General features: G+C 35.5%; 1 protein-coding gene across 5 annotated transcripts; it reads right to left on the bottom strand.

Annotated features, from left to right (window-relative positions):
- Positions 1–773: 773 nt before the first annotated feature.
- LOC140880172 (uncharacterized) lies at positions 774–19,532 on the bottom strand. Of its 5 annotated transcripts, none has more exons than XM_073284365.1 (11): positions 19,278–19,532; positions 12,457–12,595; positions 10,588–11,269; positions 10,382–10,466; positions 9,884–9,971; positions 8,753–8,937; positions 7,957–8,089; positions 7,448–7,584; positions 7,227–7,301; positions 6,670–6,789; positions 774–1,153 (listed from the first exon to the last, which is right to left on the bottom strand). In XM_073284365.1, exons 2-11 carry the CDS (start codon positions 12,569–12,571, stop codon positions 1,082–1,084), a joined length of 1,692 nt encoding a protein of 563 aa, XP_073140466.1. In that variant the 5' UTR covers positions 12,572–12,595; positions 19,278–19,532; the 3' UTR covers positions 774–1,081. The 5 variants fall into 5 exon arrangements, with proteins under 5 accessions (XP_073140466.1, XP_073140468.1, XP_073140465.1 ...); XM_073284368.1 differs by lacking the exon at positions 774–1,153 and adding an exon at positions 7,085–7,137 and having other exon boundaries at positions 6,665–6,789; XM_073284367.1 differs by lacking the exons at positions 774–1,153; positions 19,278–19,532 and adding an exon at positions 12,082–12,368 and having other exon boundaries at positions 6,433–6,789; positions 12,457–12,589.
- Positions 19,533–20,599: the final 1,067 nt, after the last annotated feature.

Here is a 20,599-nt window from a genome sequence, read left to right on the forward strand (position 1 = left end):
AGACTTGTTATACGATAGGATGGCAACGAGAACGCTAGGCGAGGGGTACTAGGCAAGATTGATATAGGATTAGGTAGAATTTTTCGAAATTTGTGAATTTAGTATGCTTAGATTTAGACTTTAGATGATTGTTAATAGTTGGGTGAGACGTGAGTATATTAATCATTCTCTAATATGAGTTTGTCCTTTGTAGAAGACATTAGCTTGGTTTATTGAAAATCACACCAAACAAATGATTATGTTGTATAAAAACCCATAATCCCACTTTGTCATGGCTAGTTGTACCATAGCTAAATACGAAAACCTAACGACATTTTCAATCTCTTTTTCTTCAAATAATCGGATCACTTTTAAAGTTTGAATAACAAGTTTTGCAAACTATTATGCTTTATCTTCAAATAGATTGAACTAGTCCAGATCAATTATTGCTGAGTATACTAGTCAGATCAGTTCAAAGTGTGTTGATCAATTTCCTTCTTCCAGATCAATTTACTTGATAGATAAGCTCTCATTAAGTCGAGATAACTTATTAGCAGTTTGAGTGTGATCTTTATGAGTCATTTTGGTCTGTTTCTGCCTAGATAGCTTTTGTTGTGTCTTAATCGCTTATGTCATCACCAAAACTTATACTTTTACTTGGCAAATTATTTTATTGACTTAATAAAATATGGTTTGGTCTCTATGTATAGAGATCGTTCCAGATATCTCCTCCCTCCATACTTTCACATTCAATAAAAGTTTCGTATAATGGAATAATCATGAGTGTTCTCATAACACTCACGTACCGCGAGCATACCACATTCGTGATCGAGATACAATAGTTGTGTATTAAGAGATATACGTATATAGACACCCACACAGCATAAGAAAATACCTGAGAATAAAAGAGTACACAATGAGTAAAACAGCTACTGCTACGGTGAATAACTATCCATTTTCAGTTTGAGCTTTTGCTTGCAAGTCTCTCGCTAGCACATTTTTTCGAGTAGTATCAGAATTTTTCAAAACGGAGAGTAAGTTGCTCACAACATATTCTTCACATGGGAAATCCTCACGAGTAGGAATGTATCATGAAGACTCGTTATCTGGAGCTCCTACCTTCCCCAAAACCAGTGCTTTTTCTAGGTGCTCTTGAGCTATCCATATGTGAAATCTGTAAAAACAGAAGGAATCAGTCATAAATTTTCACACGAGACCCTAATCGGGTATACTCACCCCTGCTGTGGCATAACTTCTTTATAGCCATGTATCTTGATTATCAGATCTTACGTGTAAACAAACACTGCCATGCATCAATACTTCCGTGGTGTAAGCATGCTCATGCCAACTCACATGGTAACAGTGAATAACAAATTGCCCATGAAGCCATTTGAACTAATTAAAAGTGTAATTAAAGACAAAAATATAACTTGAGAATAGCTGATTTATTAGGGTTGAAAATAAAATACAACACTTATTTAAAATATTCATAACCCTAGTACAATAGAACGAGGACTCTTAGGTTACTAGTACAAGAACTCTTATTCTACTGGAAACCCAATCAAATAAAAGAATATTAATCAATCCTATTGAAAGGAATTTTATTCCTTGATATTTGATAAGATTTTGCTTTCTAGGCCAGATAATATATATGGTAAATATTTAGTGTATATTTCGAATATGTTAAAGATATATTTGCCAAAACTTAAATCATGTCTTGATAAGGTAGATATTAGATAGAATATTATTTGATATTATCAAGATTTGATTTACAAGATTTGATAAAGTTTTATTTCTACTAAAACATTTTTCCTTATTCATGTAGGACTCTATCTAACGAAATCTTCAAGATTTGAATGTTAATCTATAAAAGGGATTTTCACGCACAAGATGAAACATGCTTCAGACGTACAATTCTCTGCGCAAACTCTGAAGAATTCCATTTAAGAATTTGAAGAATTCTGAAGCAAGGTTTGCAACCATCGTTGTTGCTTGTCCCCGTGTTGCCGTTCGTGTTGAAAACATCAGAGACAACACTGTGGGAACTGTATTGTTGAAGATCTTTTCTGTCTCTTCAATTTAGGTTACGGGAGTTGCATCCGATTTCTTTTATACTCTGTTTATTTAGGATGCAAGTTTAATTTCTCGACTTGTTGAGAAATTTAGGATTTAATGACTTTTCGTAAAATTACTAGGATTACTTTGTAAGACTGATCTTACGTTTACTAGTAATATTTAGCCCTAAGGTACCCGCACGAGTCTTATACTCGTGCAAAATTATTTACTTGTGTTTTATTTACGCTTTAAATTTTCGCTGCAATGTGTTGTCTGTAGTGTTACAACACAAAGTACAACACTGCCTATTTTACATAACCAACCACGTACACCGTTTCTTTCACCTATTTATCGGGATATTTGAGCTTCAACACTCCCACTCAAGCTAGGTCGTAGATGTTGATTATGCCTAGGTTTGAACTCAAGTATTCAAAGCTCAATCTGTGGAATGCCTTAGTCAATATATCTGTCTTTCGTATGTGATGGGGGATGTAGCTGATATCAATTACATTAGTCTCAATCTTATCATTTATTAAATGTTGGTCCACTTCCACGTGCTTTGTGTGATCATGGTAAACATGATTCATGGTGATACTTATAATGGCTTGATTGTTACACATTACTTCCATGGGTCGTCCATCTCCAAGCTCAGTTAGGAGTCTTTTCAGCTACATGTCTTCGCATATTGCATGAGCTCGATATTCTGCTTCTGTGTTGTTGCTTGTCACAAGAAGTTGCTTCTTACTTCTACAGGTCACTAAATTCCCCCACAAAAATATATAATATCCTGATGTACAACGCCTATCAGCTTGGAATTCAGCCCAGTCAGCATCACTATACACTTTAATGTCTCGTAATGACCTTTTGAAGAAAAACCCTTCACTCGGATTTTTTTTGAGGTATCTCAGAACTTGGCATTAGATGTGTCAAAAGGGGCTAGGCACGTCGGGTTGGCCCGTCTCGCCATACAAAATAGGTCGGTTGAGTTGGCAATTTCCCAACCAGCCTAAAAAGTGGGCCGGACCGTCCCGCCTAATGGTGGGTTGCGGGTTGGCCCGCCAAATTACATGTGAGTCCGTCGGGTTGGTCCATCCCGCCTCCTAAAATAAGTGGGTAGGGTTGGTATTTTCTCAACCATCCTAAAGTGGACCGGCCCGCCCCGTCTAATGGTGGGTTGCGACGGGTTGTGGGCCGGACCACCTCGCTAGCTCGTTTTGACACCTCTACTTGACATACAACATCCATGTAGGTTTTTGCAAGTTTGTTCATGAATTGACTGACGACACTAACAGAGAATCCAATGTCAAGGCAAGTGTGTGAGAGATAAATTAGTTTTTCTATTAACCTCTGATATCTCCCTTTGTCAACCATAGGGAGGCCATTGTCTTTTCCAAGCTTAACATTTGCGTCCATTCGCGTTTCCACTGGTTTGCTCCCTAACATTGTGGTTTCCTTTAAGAGTTCTAACACATTTCTTTTGAGAAATTAAAATCCCGAGATAAGACCTTGCCACTTTCATTCCTAGAAAGTATTTCAGAACTCCAAGGTCCTTCATTTCAGATTCCCTTGAGAGTAAGGCTTTTACACACTCCATTTCCTTAACGTGATTTTCAATAAAAAAAAATCACGAACATAAACAATGAGGATTGAGATATTTCTTTCCTTCTCTAAAGTGTTCAATGAATAATGCGTGATCAGATTGATCCTACGTGTATCCATTTCTTTTTAGAAAATTTGAGAAAGGATAGAACCATGCCCAAGGTAACTACTTTAGGCCATACAATGATTTCTTCAACTTGGATACTTTATTGGTTGTGGACGTAAATATCCATGTAAATCGACTTAGATATCCATGTAAATTGATCTCTCCAGATTCCCATTGAGGAAGGTGTAATTCACATCAAGTTGATATAATGGCCAATCCAGGTTTGCAAAAATCGATAGAAGAATTCGATTGGTAATAAGTTAAACCATAGGAGTAAAAGTATATTGATAGTCGATGTCGTACTTTTGTATATACCTTTGCTACCAATCAAGCTTTTTGAACCATTCGATACTACCATCAGCTTTGTGCTTTACTGAGAAGATCTATTTACATCCAACTATTTGTTTTCCATGAGAGAGTTCCATAAGAATCCAATTATTATTTTTCTCAAGCACTCGTATTTTTTCAGAGGCAATAACCTTCTAGTTAGGATATCGGAGAGCAACTTCTATGATTGATGGAATCTAAATCTGGTCTAATCTGGATACAAAAATTTGATATGCAAGTGATAATTTCTCAAGAAAAAAAATTTACATAAAGGATGTTATGTACATGACTAAACGCCTTTCATCATCATGTTCAATCACCGGGGAATGGGAATCATCATGATTTAAATTAGGCATACCTTGTCCTGGTACGTGGACGTTGGCTCGGAGGTCAAGTCAGGGCTTTGTTGGATCTGTTCAATGTGGTGTTGTGCATCTTTCCGATGTTGTTTCCTCCTTGCATAGACCTGTAGTGGCTTGTTTGGTGATTCGATGATATGGGGCATAGGGTTCCATTCATGCGAGGAGCCAGTAGGATCATTGAAGGTGGCACTGGGTTCAATTGTGCTAAGGCGGGTGTTTCGTGTTCCCAGGGATGAGATTCTCGTAGGGCTGGCTCCTCCTAAATCGAAGAATTGGGATAGAAGTGCTCATGTTCAAGGAAAGTGGCATCCATGGATGAGTAGGTTTCTTGGTGATGAGAGAGTTGACTCTTATACCCTTTTTTATTCGCAGAATAACCAAGGAAAATACACTTGATAGCATGGGGATAAAGTTTAGCATGGTAATGTTGGTGAATGTGGACAAACACTGATCAAGTAGCGAAGAGGACATCACCCCGTAAATGCTTGGGAACATTGTGAGTGAAATGTAAGGATTGGGCCACCTTAAGTGAATTCTTACGCTCAGCGACACCATTCTATTGGGGTGTATAGAAACAAAAACTATAATGGGCTTTTCAGATGAACGATCGATGCTTGGAAGAGGTATCACCCAACACATAAATCAACATTGCCAATTGTCTTCGTTGATGCCAAGTCCTCAAAAATACACGAGTTAAGCACGAATTTAGTGACACAATTAAGATCCCGATTCAGGAAACTGATAGATAATAAACTACAATCAACCACCCCAAATTTCCACTCATATGTGCTGACGCCCCTGAATCAACCATCCAAAAATTGGAAAGAACAGACTGGGAGAGGAAGGCAGATCGGATAATACTTCTGTGGACAACACTCCCAGTGCCAGTAGTTGATGTGTTGTTTGGAAGTGTCTGACTAAACAATTTGTGAAGCATCTCAAGTTGCTCTTTGCTAAGGTTGCTGGTACTGTGAATTGTCACTAGCTGAAGCAAAATTCTCCTGTCGATCTCGAGCTGGTTTCCAATTTGTTGTCTTGTTGTGGCCTGTGGATCTTCCAGAATGTATCCAAGGTATGTGTGGGTTTCTTTCACTTAGGGCACCAAGGTTGGCCCTGCCGCATGCTGCTAGAGGCGCCCAAGGATTAGGAATACTCCAAGGATTGTGAAGCATTCCCAGCTGGAGAATTGGAGTGGTTAAAAGTGGGAGGCGCAGACGATGGTTGGAGATGTGAGGCAAGAGCAGAACCATCCAAGAACAAGAAAGTAGGGGAGGGGCCGAGCGTCAATTAGCCGGCTTTCTTCATGGCGGGTATTAGACTTCGAGGCAAGAATATGCCCATGCACTTCATCAAATTGGTGATTAAGGTCCAATAAAAATTGAAAGATGTGCTTCTTAATAATAGCCCAATAGTTTTCCCATCATCAAGGCACTTCCATGCGTGCATTCCGAACAAATCAATTGGCTCCCAGAATCTATTGAGTGTCGAGAAATAGTCGGTGACAAATCCATCGGCATCTTTCAATCCACGGAGGTGACTCTCGAACTTGAACACATTTCCATCGTTCTCTTTACATGAACAAGTGTCCCGAGCTACGTCCCAGATGCCCTTCCCCGTGGGATAAAGCAGAAAATTCTCTCTAATCTCCGTTGTCATAGAGTTAATCAGCCAAGACATCACCATATTATTCTCAAATCGCCAGGATCTAAAAGACTTGTCATCCACGTTCAGTCAGCAAGCCATGCCAAAGAGAGAATCATCTTTGTCCTTGCCGCAAATAAACAACCCATTGGGGGACCACTGTAGATAATTATGCCCATTGAGTTTATTAGTGATGGGAATAGATCTATTGTCATACAGAATGGTGGAAGAAGGCAGCAGCGAGGGTCTTCGGGTGCTGAGGCCATACCGTATTTAGTCATCTACCGATTACGGTCTCCTATGCCACGTAATTAAAGACGGGAAAATATAGGCTGAGAAGAGCTGATTTATAGGATTGAAAATAAAAAAGTAAGACACTTATTTATAGAATCTCACAACCCTAGTTCAATAGAACAATGACTTATAATTTACTTGTTCAAGGACTCATCCTACTAGAAACCTAATCTAATAAGAATATTGATCTATCCTATCTATCTGGATATTTAAGATTCAACAAATAGATATACAAACGAGGGGCAGAAACACACTCATATGCATGTGCACACATATATGTACAGAGAAATTGTCAAGAATCCATACAATGTACGATTTCCATTCTATCTTGGCGTGTCCATCAGGGGCACCTGCGGGCGAGGTGTGGCTGCCCACATGCCTAAATATGTGGAGGAGAACAGCAGCATCAAGAGCCGCATACTCTATCTGCATTGGTGTTCGAAAATTGAGAAACCATGCATGGACTTCTGAAATTCAAGCAACTTTAGAAGAATGTAATCTGCAACTCTATTGGTAAAAGAACAAGAAATAAATTTTCTCATCTAACTTATCCTCCAACTAGATCAGTCAACATCAGGATCTCAATATAAGCCCTTTCTTTGCGTAAGATTTAAAGTTCAAATAGATATTTATTTATGCCAATGGTCTCAATCTGGCGGTACATTTTCCATTTTTCTTCCCACAATTCAGCTAAAAATAACAATGAAGGCAAATATTATACCATGGGGAAGAGTTCCATCTTTCAGTATCACCAACCAAATGAAGCCAGAATGTCTTATCAACAATCAAAACATTATGACTAGTGTCAGATGTTCAACAGTATGAATGTGAGATACAGACTATATCAAACATTAAAAAACTACCTGATACTGGCTTAAAGGCCGCTGCTCCCAGTTGCTATTTCGTCTCGTTTTATTCAAACCAGTTCCCAGTATTTTCTATATCCAAGAACACAATAAAACGAAGTCACTTGACAATTGATGGTTAGATCAAATCATTGAGAAACAGAAAGAAAGGAAAATGTTAGGTTCCACAGTAGAGAACTAGAACTAAAACAATCATGCGTGATAGCTCATAAAATTACCTCAGCCAGGCCAGAAAGTCCACCACGTGGTTCCTTGAACACATTCTGGATATCAAGTAGCATATCATAGTACTTGAAACAAGTTAATTCTCCATAAGAATGAGCGAGCTGCTTTACATCGCACTGGAAATTGTAGCCTGCAAATTACATTGACCATAGCTGCAGTAAATTCTATCATGTTAAAGCCCATATCGCCCTAGGCACAAAAGCAGAGACCAAAAGCAGCATTTGAACAGAAAACAGCCTGAAGATGCAAACTCGCGCAATTGGAAATAACACAAGTAAACAAAAGCATTTTAAAAACTTTGGTGCTAGTTCAGTATGTGTTGGCATTTGGAAGCACCCAATATTCTGGTAATCACCTGAAAGAACCAAATCGATTTTTTCTACTTTTTTTATCCGAGAACCAAATATGATTTACTTTATATTAGTATGCCAACTAATAGATTTATTCCTTGCAGCTTCTCCTTCTGGATAAGGTAGCATTATAATCAAACATCTTCCCATACCAAGTTTTAAAATGCTTGGAGATTGCAATATACTGGAAAGGCACTCATCTAGGACAGTTGGAACATCTTCGTGCAGCTTGATCAGGTCAAATATGTAAACCTTTTGTTCAGAGGCAATTTGCATGATAGAAACCTGGAATTTAGCAGCAAAATATATAATAATTGGAATGATAGACAATACAAGCCTTATGAAGACCAATATACCAAAATGTATAAAAAAAACACAAATGAAATTTTAATATCTGAACTGTTAGGAATATGATAAATGAACTTCGATAAAGTAGAATAATAAATTTGCATGTGGAATGATATATTTTTTCAACGTAGTAGATAGGGAAACCTAGATGATATATGCAGTAGATCCAATCGTCAAACTCCGAAGGCTTCTATTGAGCAATCATCAGCAAAGTTGGAAAGGAGTTATAGTAACTATAAGGTGTAAACAAAAACACAAATAGATGCAATCACATGATAACAGATGCCCAATTTTACTCATGTATTATGATTAGGAACAAAGAGACATCTGACAAGGAGACAAACCTTTGAAAGCAAAGAAGCAGGAAAGATGGAGAGTGAAGCTAAATATAAAGAAAGTATGTTTTCGAGAATCAAAGGAGTTTGATATGTTTCAGTTGCCTCATGTTATCTTTCCAGAGTTAATTAACGTTTATGGTTTGAGAGTAATGATGGAGCAAATATTGGCCCGTTACCAAGGAAGTCAAAATAGTGGCGCTTTGATGGAAGAAAGTAAATTTACTTGTTAAGACTTAAGAGGCAAGGGATAGACAGAAAATACCTTATTTTGACTGCTCCCCTTTACATAATTAGGCTTCCATTCACAGTCAACACCAACAACTTTGCATTCCTCAAAGTAGCAAGTTGCATTGCGCAAATTATGGACTTCATCAACCCAAATCACATCCTCAATAAATAATTCATGCAGTTGCAAATAGCGGCTTGGGAAAGCATCTACCTCAAGTTCTATAAAAAATAAGTGAACCTTGGTGAGGAAAAAATTCATCAAAAATGTGGTGGTCGAAGGAAGGTTGTGCTTGGATGGAAGGATTTCAAATACATTCAAATATATTTTTGTTGTTTAAAGAAGTAACACTATAAACTTCAAATCCAATCTTTTCATGTTTATATACTATTTCATGTTAATTATGATGGATTTCAAGTCCACCCAACAATGGTGTCATTTAAATTCATTCTACTATATATAACTAATGTATAAATAACTAGTGTATGGATCTAGGATTTGATTTATTCTTTCATTGTTAACAATAAAATATAATGGAATCCAAGGATTTGAAATTCTTCAATCCAAGCACAACTAAGTGATTCACATAATGTACAAACTTCAAAAAAAATAAAAAACAAACTCAGCAAGAATCACAAAAGACCCACCCATTGGTCATCACCTAGTAAATCAATGCCTCCAAAATTTTATCATCAAAGGGTTTGAGACTTTGAGTTAGCATAAAGTATGTCTGTTCTTGATAGATGATTATTATCCGAATATACTGAAAGATTTCACCAACCTTTGGAATATCAGGTTAATAATCACAGTTAGAAAACAAAATAGATTGCTTCGCAATCCATTTAAACAAGATTCCACAATATTATTTGTTCAGATGCAGCACATATGGATTGTATTCCAACTTCAGGAATTAATTAATATAATTAATATTACTAGTCAAAAGGTCACTTGTAGTCAATCTTGGTAATGCTTGCCCCTGATTCACTTCAAAGAATAAGGATAATTCATAATAGAGAACCTATTAAAATTAAAATCTACCAAGTGGGTGGAGAACACAGAATAAGGGTTTCCATTTTAAGACCATGATGACTCTTGACAGGTTTTTGCCAGGAGTTTCGAGTAACACTACCAGGAAAAAGTTTCACCTTTTTGCTGATATTGACATACCTTTGAACCTCGAGAATCCTTCGAGCGAATAGCGAGTACAAAGCTCTTCAACCTTTTCAGAATAGCCAGCTTCCATCGCTAAATAAACCTAAAATTATAACAAATTTGAGTAATGTATGTACTTCCGTGCACAGTTCCCTTTTGAAACCTGGTTTTAGAATGAGAAACTTGTAAACGGAATCCTGTAAAAGGTAGTGCAACCATTTATGCAGCAGTCACAATACAAGTTTCTTGTACCAAAAAAATACGCCAACAGCTTTATCTTCTGGACAATACCAAATGCTGTTTTTCCTCCTTTTTCAATTGTTTTAAAGAAGTAATCAATAGTATAGTTATAATTTACAATTTCAAAAATGCAATAGCAAGCTCGCATCACGTCGTGATAAAGGATATAAAAGTTATTTTAACCTCCACTAGAAGTGAATGAGATATTTCAGTAAGCTACTCAGCCTATGATCCCAAATAAAATTTCAATCACCTTGTATTCATGGTACCTACCAAATACTCAAGAAGATGCCCATCACACTTTGCTCTAGCCTCTGCTATCTCCCAGACGCCTTTTTCTGCTAGCTTCTTCAGCGAGCTGTAATCATGTACAAAACTGTCATCCTGATGCGTCTGAGAACCTCACCCACTTATCCGAAGAGATGATGCTCAGCGTAAATTACAAATTGAAACACATGGCAATCAACAAATAAGCTTGCCTTTCTTTCCCCTGAAGATATAATTCTGGGAATTCATTACGCAAATCATATTTCTTTATAACATCATAAGCAGGTTGCCCGAGCTTCTGGTTAGCACATTCCTGAACAAGCAAGCACAATGTTGGCTTCCCCAAAAACGCGGCCCACTTTTCTGCTGCTTTGAATTGTTGACATTTCATCATTTTTAGTAGCAATGAGTCTCCAGGTTCACGGATAGAAAATTGTATCAACAGATCAACAGCAGTCAAATACGATTGACACTCTATCAACCTGAAAACATAATTCTCAACGACTTCTTTTCCCGTCTCCATTTTATTATTTTCCTTCATATGAATATCAGGTATAGCTTTCTCAATATCTATTAAATTTAAATCAAAAATTTGAACTACTTTAATTAGAATCCCTTCATCAATATGAATATCACCACCAACAAAACCCACAAACAATTTGGCGGCATAAAGTTTTGCCTTCTGCACATCGTCACCACAGTATCCCAATTTTAGGAAATGGCGAAGTGCAGATAGTACCAAATGACTGAAGCCATCACGATATGAGTCAACTACGGGCATTATGCAGATGCAACAAGCAATAAAAGTAGCTGGTCCAGCTTGCGAATTGTTGAGCAGAACTAGGTGCACTTGTTTCTGTAAAGCACGGAACTTCACAGTTGCTTTGCATGTTCCTGCAAATGAATTTTCCATCCTTGAACAAACTAAAGAAATGAAACAGAAAAATAAAGGTAAATGTGCAGGAAACAGACTTAAAATTTCAGTATACTTTCATAATCTTAAAATTTTAAGTTAATTTCTTCGTTAATTTATCCATCTTTTGTGATCAAAGACTTGAGACTTAAAAAGGTATTGCCATTACATCTCATTGAAAGGTATTATTGCCAGCTCACTTCACTAATCACTTCGTTGAGATCACAAAAACAAATTATTACATACTTGTATTAGTAACTAAATTGACTTTCTTTGTTCAAAATATTAAAAAACACTTAATCTCAAATTTTTTCTATATACCTGAAAAATGAGGGGTTGTAAGATGTTGACATGATTAGGAACCTTAAGAACTAGCTAAAAATTCATAAAATAAACAGAGGTCCAAAATGTGTCACAGAACAATTCATATCTGATTGATTGAAATTTGAAAAACTTCAAAGAAGCTTCTGAGCCTAATTTGAAGTAGCCCACTGACCCTAGAAACTAAAGGCTAATTAGAAGCCAAACAGTATAAAATCGAAAAGGAACAAAGAAATGCGAAGATTTGATGAAAAGAAAATCATGTTGGTCAACTAAACTAATCATTAAATGCACGATAATTGGTCAACTATCTTTTTCAAGTAGATGAAGGTCAAAATTCTACGCTCAATGTTCTCACTTATACAACTAAATTTCCCGTCCTGGTTATATGATAGACATGAAGCACCTATATTTAGTTATTTCCATTCCTAGCCATGGAAAATTCAGAAAAGATAATGATAGAGAAACATACTCATGAGCATAGTTCGCCGTCATGGCCACTTCTCGGTGGCTATTCTAGTTCCATTAGTATTTCGCGGAACTGTCACCATTACTGTCGCGGGGTTTTTTGGGGTTTTTAAAAATAAAATTAGAAATATTATATAATTTGGGAAAATTTTAATTGAAAAAAATCATTAAAAAGTTGAAAAACATAGAGAAAATGTTCCGCAACGGCCACGAAATCGCCGAAATTCCAAAATAACGGCTACAGTTACACAACCGTTTTACACTGGAACTTCGTCGCGGCAGCTGCCATTCCTGTAACGCAATGCCTGTTACGGTCGTTCCGCGACCACAACGGCAAACCAAGCTCATGAGATCAAATTAAGAAGGCCAGTTGAATTACCATAAGCATAACATCCTTTAAGAAGATATAAGAACACCAAAGGAGAAACATGAGAGAGATCAAAGAATGCATGCTTAGATATGGTGGTTTGCATCTTTAGAGATCTTCCATCCATTCCAATGGTTACAAAAGAAAAAACCTGCGTGAAATACAAAAAAGTATGATACGATTAATATTTAATACACTTTACAAATGAGTGCTAATAAATTCACAAGAATGACAAATAAAAGTTACGTCTTTCTCATTCTTTTAACCTAGATACACGGCTTTTATAGGATCACCGCGTATTGCCTAACATTACTCTAATATATATTAAATTACTCTGACACCTGCATTTTATCAGACTAATATTGAGATGGCATGATACAACTTGCAACTGAATTTTAATTGCCTATGCTTTATAACATTCTGGGATTGTGAAGCTTAAATCATCGTCATATATGTTGTACAATTTGAAAATCAGATTTATTTCAGAACTATGACTTTGATTTCTTTTAACTGAGGAAAGTAACATAGAGGATATGTCAATCTGATTGCTCTATGAATCAGCTTTACTCAATTTTGTTCTATCCGAACGTTTCAGAGATGGCTTTTTGCCAATTAACTGACACAAGTTTTGAGAAATGGAATTGCGACCACTATGAGAATATTTATCCGCAAAGATATACAGAACTGATATTATCTAATTCTACTAACCCTTAAAACAATGATGATGAGCATCACAAGGATTTAAACCTCGGGAATCTACAGTTTCCCATCGAAAGTTATCCACAAGAATATTAAATCCACAGAAGTGATCAGATCATCAATTAACAATTGGTTTTCAGAATATGTGCAGGAAAAAAAAATATTTTGTAAAGCTTTTATCCCAGTGAAAAATATAAATAGTTTGTGCCTTGCATTCCACTTGTAGAATTGAAATTCTGAATCATCTAGAATCTTGAATTAATTAACATTGTCATATTCAATGCAAGTTCTGAACAAAAGAATAAATTAAACAAGATGTGAAACAAGGTTCTAAAATTCGCTAGGCGCTAGTCAGGCGCCAGACCAGCGCCTAGCGCCTAGACCGCATAGGTTGGGACTAGGCGGATTCCATGGTCTAACATCATAAATCACATATTATAATTCCAACACAGTTTTTAAGGGCGCAAGGCGCACTAAGGCGCAAAGGGGTCCTAGAACCTGAGGTGCAAGGCGAGGAGCGCGCCTTATCGAAACAAGGCGCACTATTAATTTTTCAGAAAAATATATTTATTTAATGTTATTATATGACAAAACACTATTACTGAACTAATTAAGGTAAGCAAAAATATATCATATCACGGAAATCTTTCATTCTTCGCATATTTCTGTGTCACTTTTAGTTTTCTAATCTAGAATACTGATATTTATTTTTAGTATGTTGTGTGTATTTAAGAAATCTCCTATTACTAGCAGACTTTTTCTTTACTTTTCTTTTTCTTTTTCACCATAATAAGTGTAGGGATTTTCGCTAATAGTTTGTCAGTCAATCAATTTAGATTCTAATTTAAGGCAGATTGACAATTTAGATCATAATTTATAGTTATTATCTATCTATAAATGTAATTTTCAAATATTTTAGGAAAGAGTATCTCAATTAAATGTTCTTTAAATTAAAATTAAAATTAATTAAAAAAGGGAAAATATATGACTTTCCTTAGCCCATTTATTTTATTCTAGGGTTTGGTAGGCTTTCTTCTTATTATCTTAAAATTTAAAATAGAAAAGAAATGTAAGAAAACTGAAAAAAAACTGAGGCGAGCGCCTCAGTGGGCTTCAAAGGCGAGCCCATGCGCCTTATTAAACCGTTGCGCCTAGGAATATCCCAGGCTATGGATGTAAACGAGCCGAATTGTTCGCGAGCCATTCGGATCTCGACTCGGTAAAAAGCTTGTTCGAGCTCGTTTGTTAAGCTTATCAAGCCGAGCCCGAGCTTGATTTCGAGCTCGACAATTTTCACGAACCAAACTTGAGCTTAAGGATGTTCGGCTGTTGAGCTCGTGAACATGTTCGTTAATAGGCTCGGGAACTCAAGCTCGGGTTTGGCTCGTTTAGGAAGCTCGCCATCTCGAGCTCGAGTTTGGCTCGTTTAGGTGGCTTGCAAGCTCGAGCTGGGGTCGTTTAGGTGGTTCACGAATATGTTAATTTAATTTATATGGCTTGCAAGCCCGAATTTAGTTCGTTTATCTAGTTTGAGTTTGATTCTTATATATATTCGTGAGCATGCTATATGGCTTGTGAGCAAGCTCAAACTCGGCTGAGATGTTGAGTGGACAAATAAAAATATCAATACTAATGCAAATGACATGATTGGAACGCAATACTTTGTTGAAAGAAAGATGAATTTACAACACAGGACGTAACCAAAATTTTCATTTTTTATTTTAACTTGAAAATCATTATATTAAAATGCTCTTAAAAACATGATAAATAAAATACTTATATGTACAATATTATTAATGAATGACAATTCAATCATAAATTTCTAACGAATTAAAATAACAGTTTTATTTAAAACGTCTTACAAGAATTAGAACTATATATGATAAAGGAATGATATTCAAAACTTTTAGTTAAAAGAAGTTAAGAAATTATCTAAATTAAATTTGTTAGAGTCAAAACTTGTAACTCAATATATGTATATGCACATTATTTTAATTAAGTAATAGAATACATTAAATAAAATATTTCATATATTGTCGGATCATGTTACATGTAATGCAAATCTCGTTTAAAAAAGAATACAGTGGTTTTTTAAAAATATTTTGAAATAAATGTAATTTTTTTAATTTAAAAGTAATATATATATATATATTATAAGAAGTAATCAACACTATAAAATTTTATACACTCGTGAACTTAGCATAAAAAGTGTTGATTGTCTTCAAGGGTAAGCGCTCAAAACTTTGATTTAACATTTTTAGTTAGGAGCTTTAGATTTTATTTGAAATGTATAAAGAGAAACGAAACTTTTATTTTTAATTTATTTGATCGTCTGATGAAATTTTTGGAATGATGAATATAATTGTGTACTATACAACAGAGAAGAGTGCACCTAGAACTTGGGACGCAGTCGAAGGTTTGAGGCTGAAATTTGCATCTAGAATTTAATCTATGATAAATTCAGAGATTTTGAGATATATTATGAGTTGAGAACTTAGTAATGATGTTGTAAATTAATAAAGATCGAAAACTTTGATGAATGAAATTGGTGGATTTTTTTTCCAAATTGGGCTGGGTTGGAACTTGAAGATTTACATCATGGTAAGGTTGTAAATCAAGTATTTATAGACTTTATAGAGAAATTATAATAGAAAAAACTCAAAGTTGAGCTTCGTTGTGTCCGAAAACGAATTTGCTTAACGAGCCCGAAAACGAGCTTGTTAACGAGCCTACTTAACGAGATTGATTAACGAGCCCGAGAACGAGCTTGCTAACAAGCCTGCTTAACGAGCTCGCTTTCTGAGCCTAAAAACCAGCTCGCTTACCGAGCCAAACTCGAGTCAGACTCGTTTAATATGATAAACGAGCTATTAACGAGTCCAAGCCGTTATATATACTAAACGAGCCGAGTCCGAGACTCCGAGCCTTAAGATAAAAGCTCGGATCGAACCCGAGCCGATCCCGAGCCTTTATATATATAATATATATATATCAAACGAGCCGAGCCCGAGCATGATACTGTTTGGCTCGGCTCGGCTCATTTACATCCCTATCCCAGGCGCAGAGGGGTCGCCTGGTGGCGCCTCTCGCCTTAGCTCAGCTCGACTCATTTACATCCCTATCCCAGGCGCAGAGGGGTCGTCTGGTGGTGCCTCTCGCTTTAATTAACATCCCTATCCCAGGCGCAAAGGGGTCGCCTGGTGGCGCCTTTCACAAGGTGCTCGCCTTTAACAACTATGCTTCAACATGATAATATCAAATTTAAAATGAGTTCAAAATTACATATTACATAACTAATAAAATTTCACAAATTTACTCTTCTCCTTCTTCATAAATTTCAATACTTATTATTCTCCATATTTTTCTTCTATTCTCCTTGGAAAGAGCGTTGAAAAGTGGGTGAATAAAATTTTTCGTCGGTTATTTTTATCGGGCTTATGATTTAAAAGTCCAAAACAAAAAAATTCATTTCCGCCTAGGGCTGCCCAGGGCCACCTAGGCTGGCCGATTTTTCGGTGTGATCGGCCTGTGCCTAGCGCTAGATGCCACCTAGGCAGATGTTTATAACACTGATGCGAAAAGAGAGGGAAAAAACGATGTTTAGGAGCAAAGAGTAAAATTAATCGTGTAGCCATGGTAAAAAAAGAAACATCAATCAACAGAAAGAACCCTAATCACATCAAGTTAAACAGTGACCCAAGTTCCCATGAATCACTAATAAGAAACATATAAAGACCAGAATTAATTTTCAAAAGTGTCACGGAAAAGAACCATATAGAAATGTCAATCTTGAGAAAATTTTACATAATTTTTCATCAGACTCCAACTTTCCCAAAACTAAGAAATCCTCACTAAAAGATACACAATCGTATAGTTCAAGTGTTTCAAAAAAAATTATACAGTAGAAAATAATATCAACCGACTAAATATAAAGAACAGAATAAAGCAATCAATGTCGGCTATTAAATTTTGCTTAAAAGGCTTCGTAATATCTAGGAGCTTTGAACCCAACACGGGAAATAACGGACAATATATGAATTAGCAATGAGAAAACTTTCACAGTATAATCTTCATAAGTGTTTTAACATATGAGATCTAATAATGAATAATTATCACATCCAAGAAGCCTATTTTTAAATTCATAAAAGAAAACCGAAACCCAAAAAGCATTTCAAGTTGTGTGCAGCAGAAAAAGAATTTGTTGTTAGGAGCGAGATACTGATCTGTCTAGCTAGATAGACTAGGTATAACTCTAGCTTTCCCCAAGTTATGGTCTGACCTTTGGAAATGGTCTCAGCCAGCTAGAAGTTACGAATTCACTGACAATTCTTTAAAATCGCCATTTTATGTGTTGGATTTTGAACTTTGAAGCTTCCCATGTTCTTACATAATTGGTATAATGATACTCTCTAAGGAAAATTGTGCCATACAACTGCATAAAATATGAGGGGGGCAAAAAGACGATTTATATGTTCTAGAAAGAGAGTATAAACCACTTATGCCACATGTCATGTCCACACACAAAGACGCGATAGCCCCCTCTCGGGGATTAGAGACACAGTATGAGATATGAAGCAATCACGAAGTATAACATTGAAAATGTTATGCATTCCGTACATGAATGCAATGCATGTAAAGGTGCAACATCTCGGGATATTAGGAATCAAAGGATCAGTATCAACAATCATCATAATATAATGTTCGAGCTGGTCCACGTCTCAGTGGACCGTGTCTGTGGAGACGACTCCACTCTTGATGCCAAAAAATTGCCTAAGCGGGACCGAATCGAGGTGTCCAGAGATCCCGCACGACACAATATAATATAATATACATATCTCAACCAAAATATATAAAGGCATCAACAACTGATAGGATCAAACGATAACTCAGTGATATCAATAATTAAAAAACAATGCATGGATAAAATAATTTTTTATTTTTATTTTGCAAATGGATTCCCAATTAGATTATGAAACTCACCATATGATCATGACATAAAAAAAAACAGATACAAGAAATCATACACCAAGATCATCATATATCTCTGTCAGACATTTTGAGATAACTCACCTCTACGTAGCTCTACCATGCAATTACCAATTAGATAAATCATCAAGAAAAGCCCTAAAATCCCAACTCATACAATATCATCTGAATACATTTAAAATTATTTTAATACGATTCGACAATTCCATATTCTCCTAATATTTCCAAATTTACAGAAATCAACTCTCATTCCCAGAGAACTCTAAAAATTATCCAAGCATTTATTTGAATCCTGAATGCACAGCTCAACAAGTTAATTACTAGAATTTCATTGTATTTCAGCTCGTGCAAAGTTCGGATTAAAGGTTAAACCTCACAAAATACTCAACCAATGGACTTGCTTCCAGTTGGACATGAAACCTAACACAATTTGGAACATTTCATATGTTGAACGCATTTCAAAATTCATTCATTAACATAGGGTAAGATAAAGATCAATTTCACGCATGAACAAGACACACGCATATAGATTCCAGGTCGAGCAGTTTTCGTGAAAAATCATAAGTCATTCAATCTTGATTCAAATCGAATACGGCAGTTGGAATGCAAGCAAACACAAAGCCAAACCATTCATCTTCACATAGTTTTGTCAAATAAATTCATTAAATGGCCCAAAAACTATCTGCAAGTTACAAGTTTAATTTTCACATGTCCTGTATTTGACGGAGTGTATGGTCTACTAAAAACTGCATAACTCGCTCCATATCAATCCAAAACATGCAATCAAAAACATGCAAGACTCGTGCCAAATGAAAGCTAACTTGTTTATCTAAAACTTTCATTGGAATACCAAGTGCACTGCCTCTAAGGCGAATTCAACTTTTGAATCCATTCCGGAAAATTATGTGTAGCATGCTCATTTTAAATCCAAATAGGGTTATTACAAAGCCTTTTACAGCTAACTTATAGTGCAACTCCCATTTGAACTATAACTTCAATATCGAACACCAAAAAATAGCAGCAACTCAATATTAGACAACAATTGCAAAACCTTTGTTGGTTTTCAGAACATAGGCATAAGTTTCAGCCACAGATTCGACCCAAATGTCTGATTCAGTTTAAATTCAAAACTCCAACTCAGAAATCACCTCATTGCTTTGAGCTTTTACCGGAATCCGAAGCCAAAATCTAGCAAGAACCCGTCTACAGTTCGCGTTTCAGCCGGGACTGCCAGGCGAGAAAGTTCGGTCCTCCCTCCGATTCTCTGCTACTGTCGAAATTCTAGGGCTTAAAACTCCTTAAATATGTGATTGATTGCATACGAGTAATGAAGGATTCCTGACGAGATGGACAACAAACAAGGTGTGAGAGAGAAGATTATGGCGCAAGAGTGAATCGATTTGTTTGGCAGTGTAAAAAAAAAAATTGTATATATTGAAAATATCGAGATATATCGAAAATATCGAGATATACCATTTTTTGGTATTGGTATTGGTATAAGATTTTTAAATTTTCGATATTTTGGTATATCGAAAAAAAGTGGTATATATAGTATTGGTATGATACTGCATATACCGATATTTTTAAAAAAAACAGTTTAAAAAATTGGTATACACGGTATCATACCGATACCATACCGAATTTCGGTATTCGATACGGTATCGGAATGGATTTATGTCATACAAAAATTTCGGTATACCGACATGTCGATATAACGAAATTTTCGATACGATATGCGGTATACCGTACCGAACCACCCCTAATCAAAATTGGGAGAGAAAATAAAATATTTGCTTCTAAAAAATTATATTATCTGGTATTATATTTTAAATTTTTATTAATCGTCATAATGAAATTTCAGTTTCATAAATTTGAAATTTAATATCTAAATCCAATTCTAAATTCAATTTAATATATTCTTTCTTATCCATCCAAACATACTTTTCGACCGAAGGGAAAAAAAAGTGAGAAGAAAATTTAAGTATATACTAGCGTTTTTTTTTATTAAATTTATTTTTATGTTATTTTTAGAACTCACATGATGAATTAGATATTCAAAAGTTTAAAAGTGATAACTATCTAATCTAAATCTTTTTAAGAAAAAAAAAACTATCTATTTTAAAAATTTTAAAATACAAACAAAGATTGTGAGTGTCATTTTGGTAAATAAAATTGTTTCTAATGGCTAAAAAAAGCGGACACCAAATAAAATGACTAATTTGTCTAATAATTTTGATTTTGTTGGGGATAAGTTAAGATATAATCGTAATTTCATCTCAAACTTCACCAATTAATTGAGATTTAATTAATTAAAAGATCTCTACTACAATAATATAGTAATATATCATCATATATTGAATTTAAAAATATAGATAAATATATAATGTGAAGATTTAAAAATAAGATTATTTTTAGATTAATAGGTGAGACGTTTTCATGACTTTTATCCGTGAGAACGGTCGATGCGATT

This window comes from Henckelia pumila, chromosome 2, assembly GCF_033568475.1.
Source record: "Henckelia pumila isolate YLH828 chromosome 2, ASM3356847v2, whole genome shotgun sequence".
Taxonomy (NCBI): Eukaryota; Viridiplantae; Streptophyta; class Magnoliopsida; order Lamiales; family Gesneriaceae; genus Henckelia; species Henckelia pumila.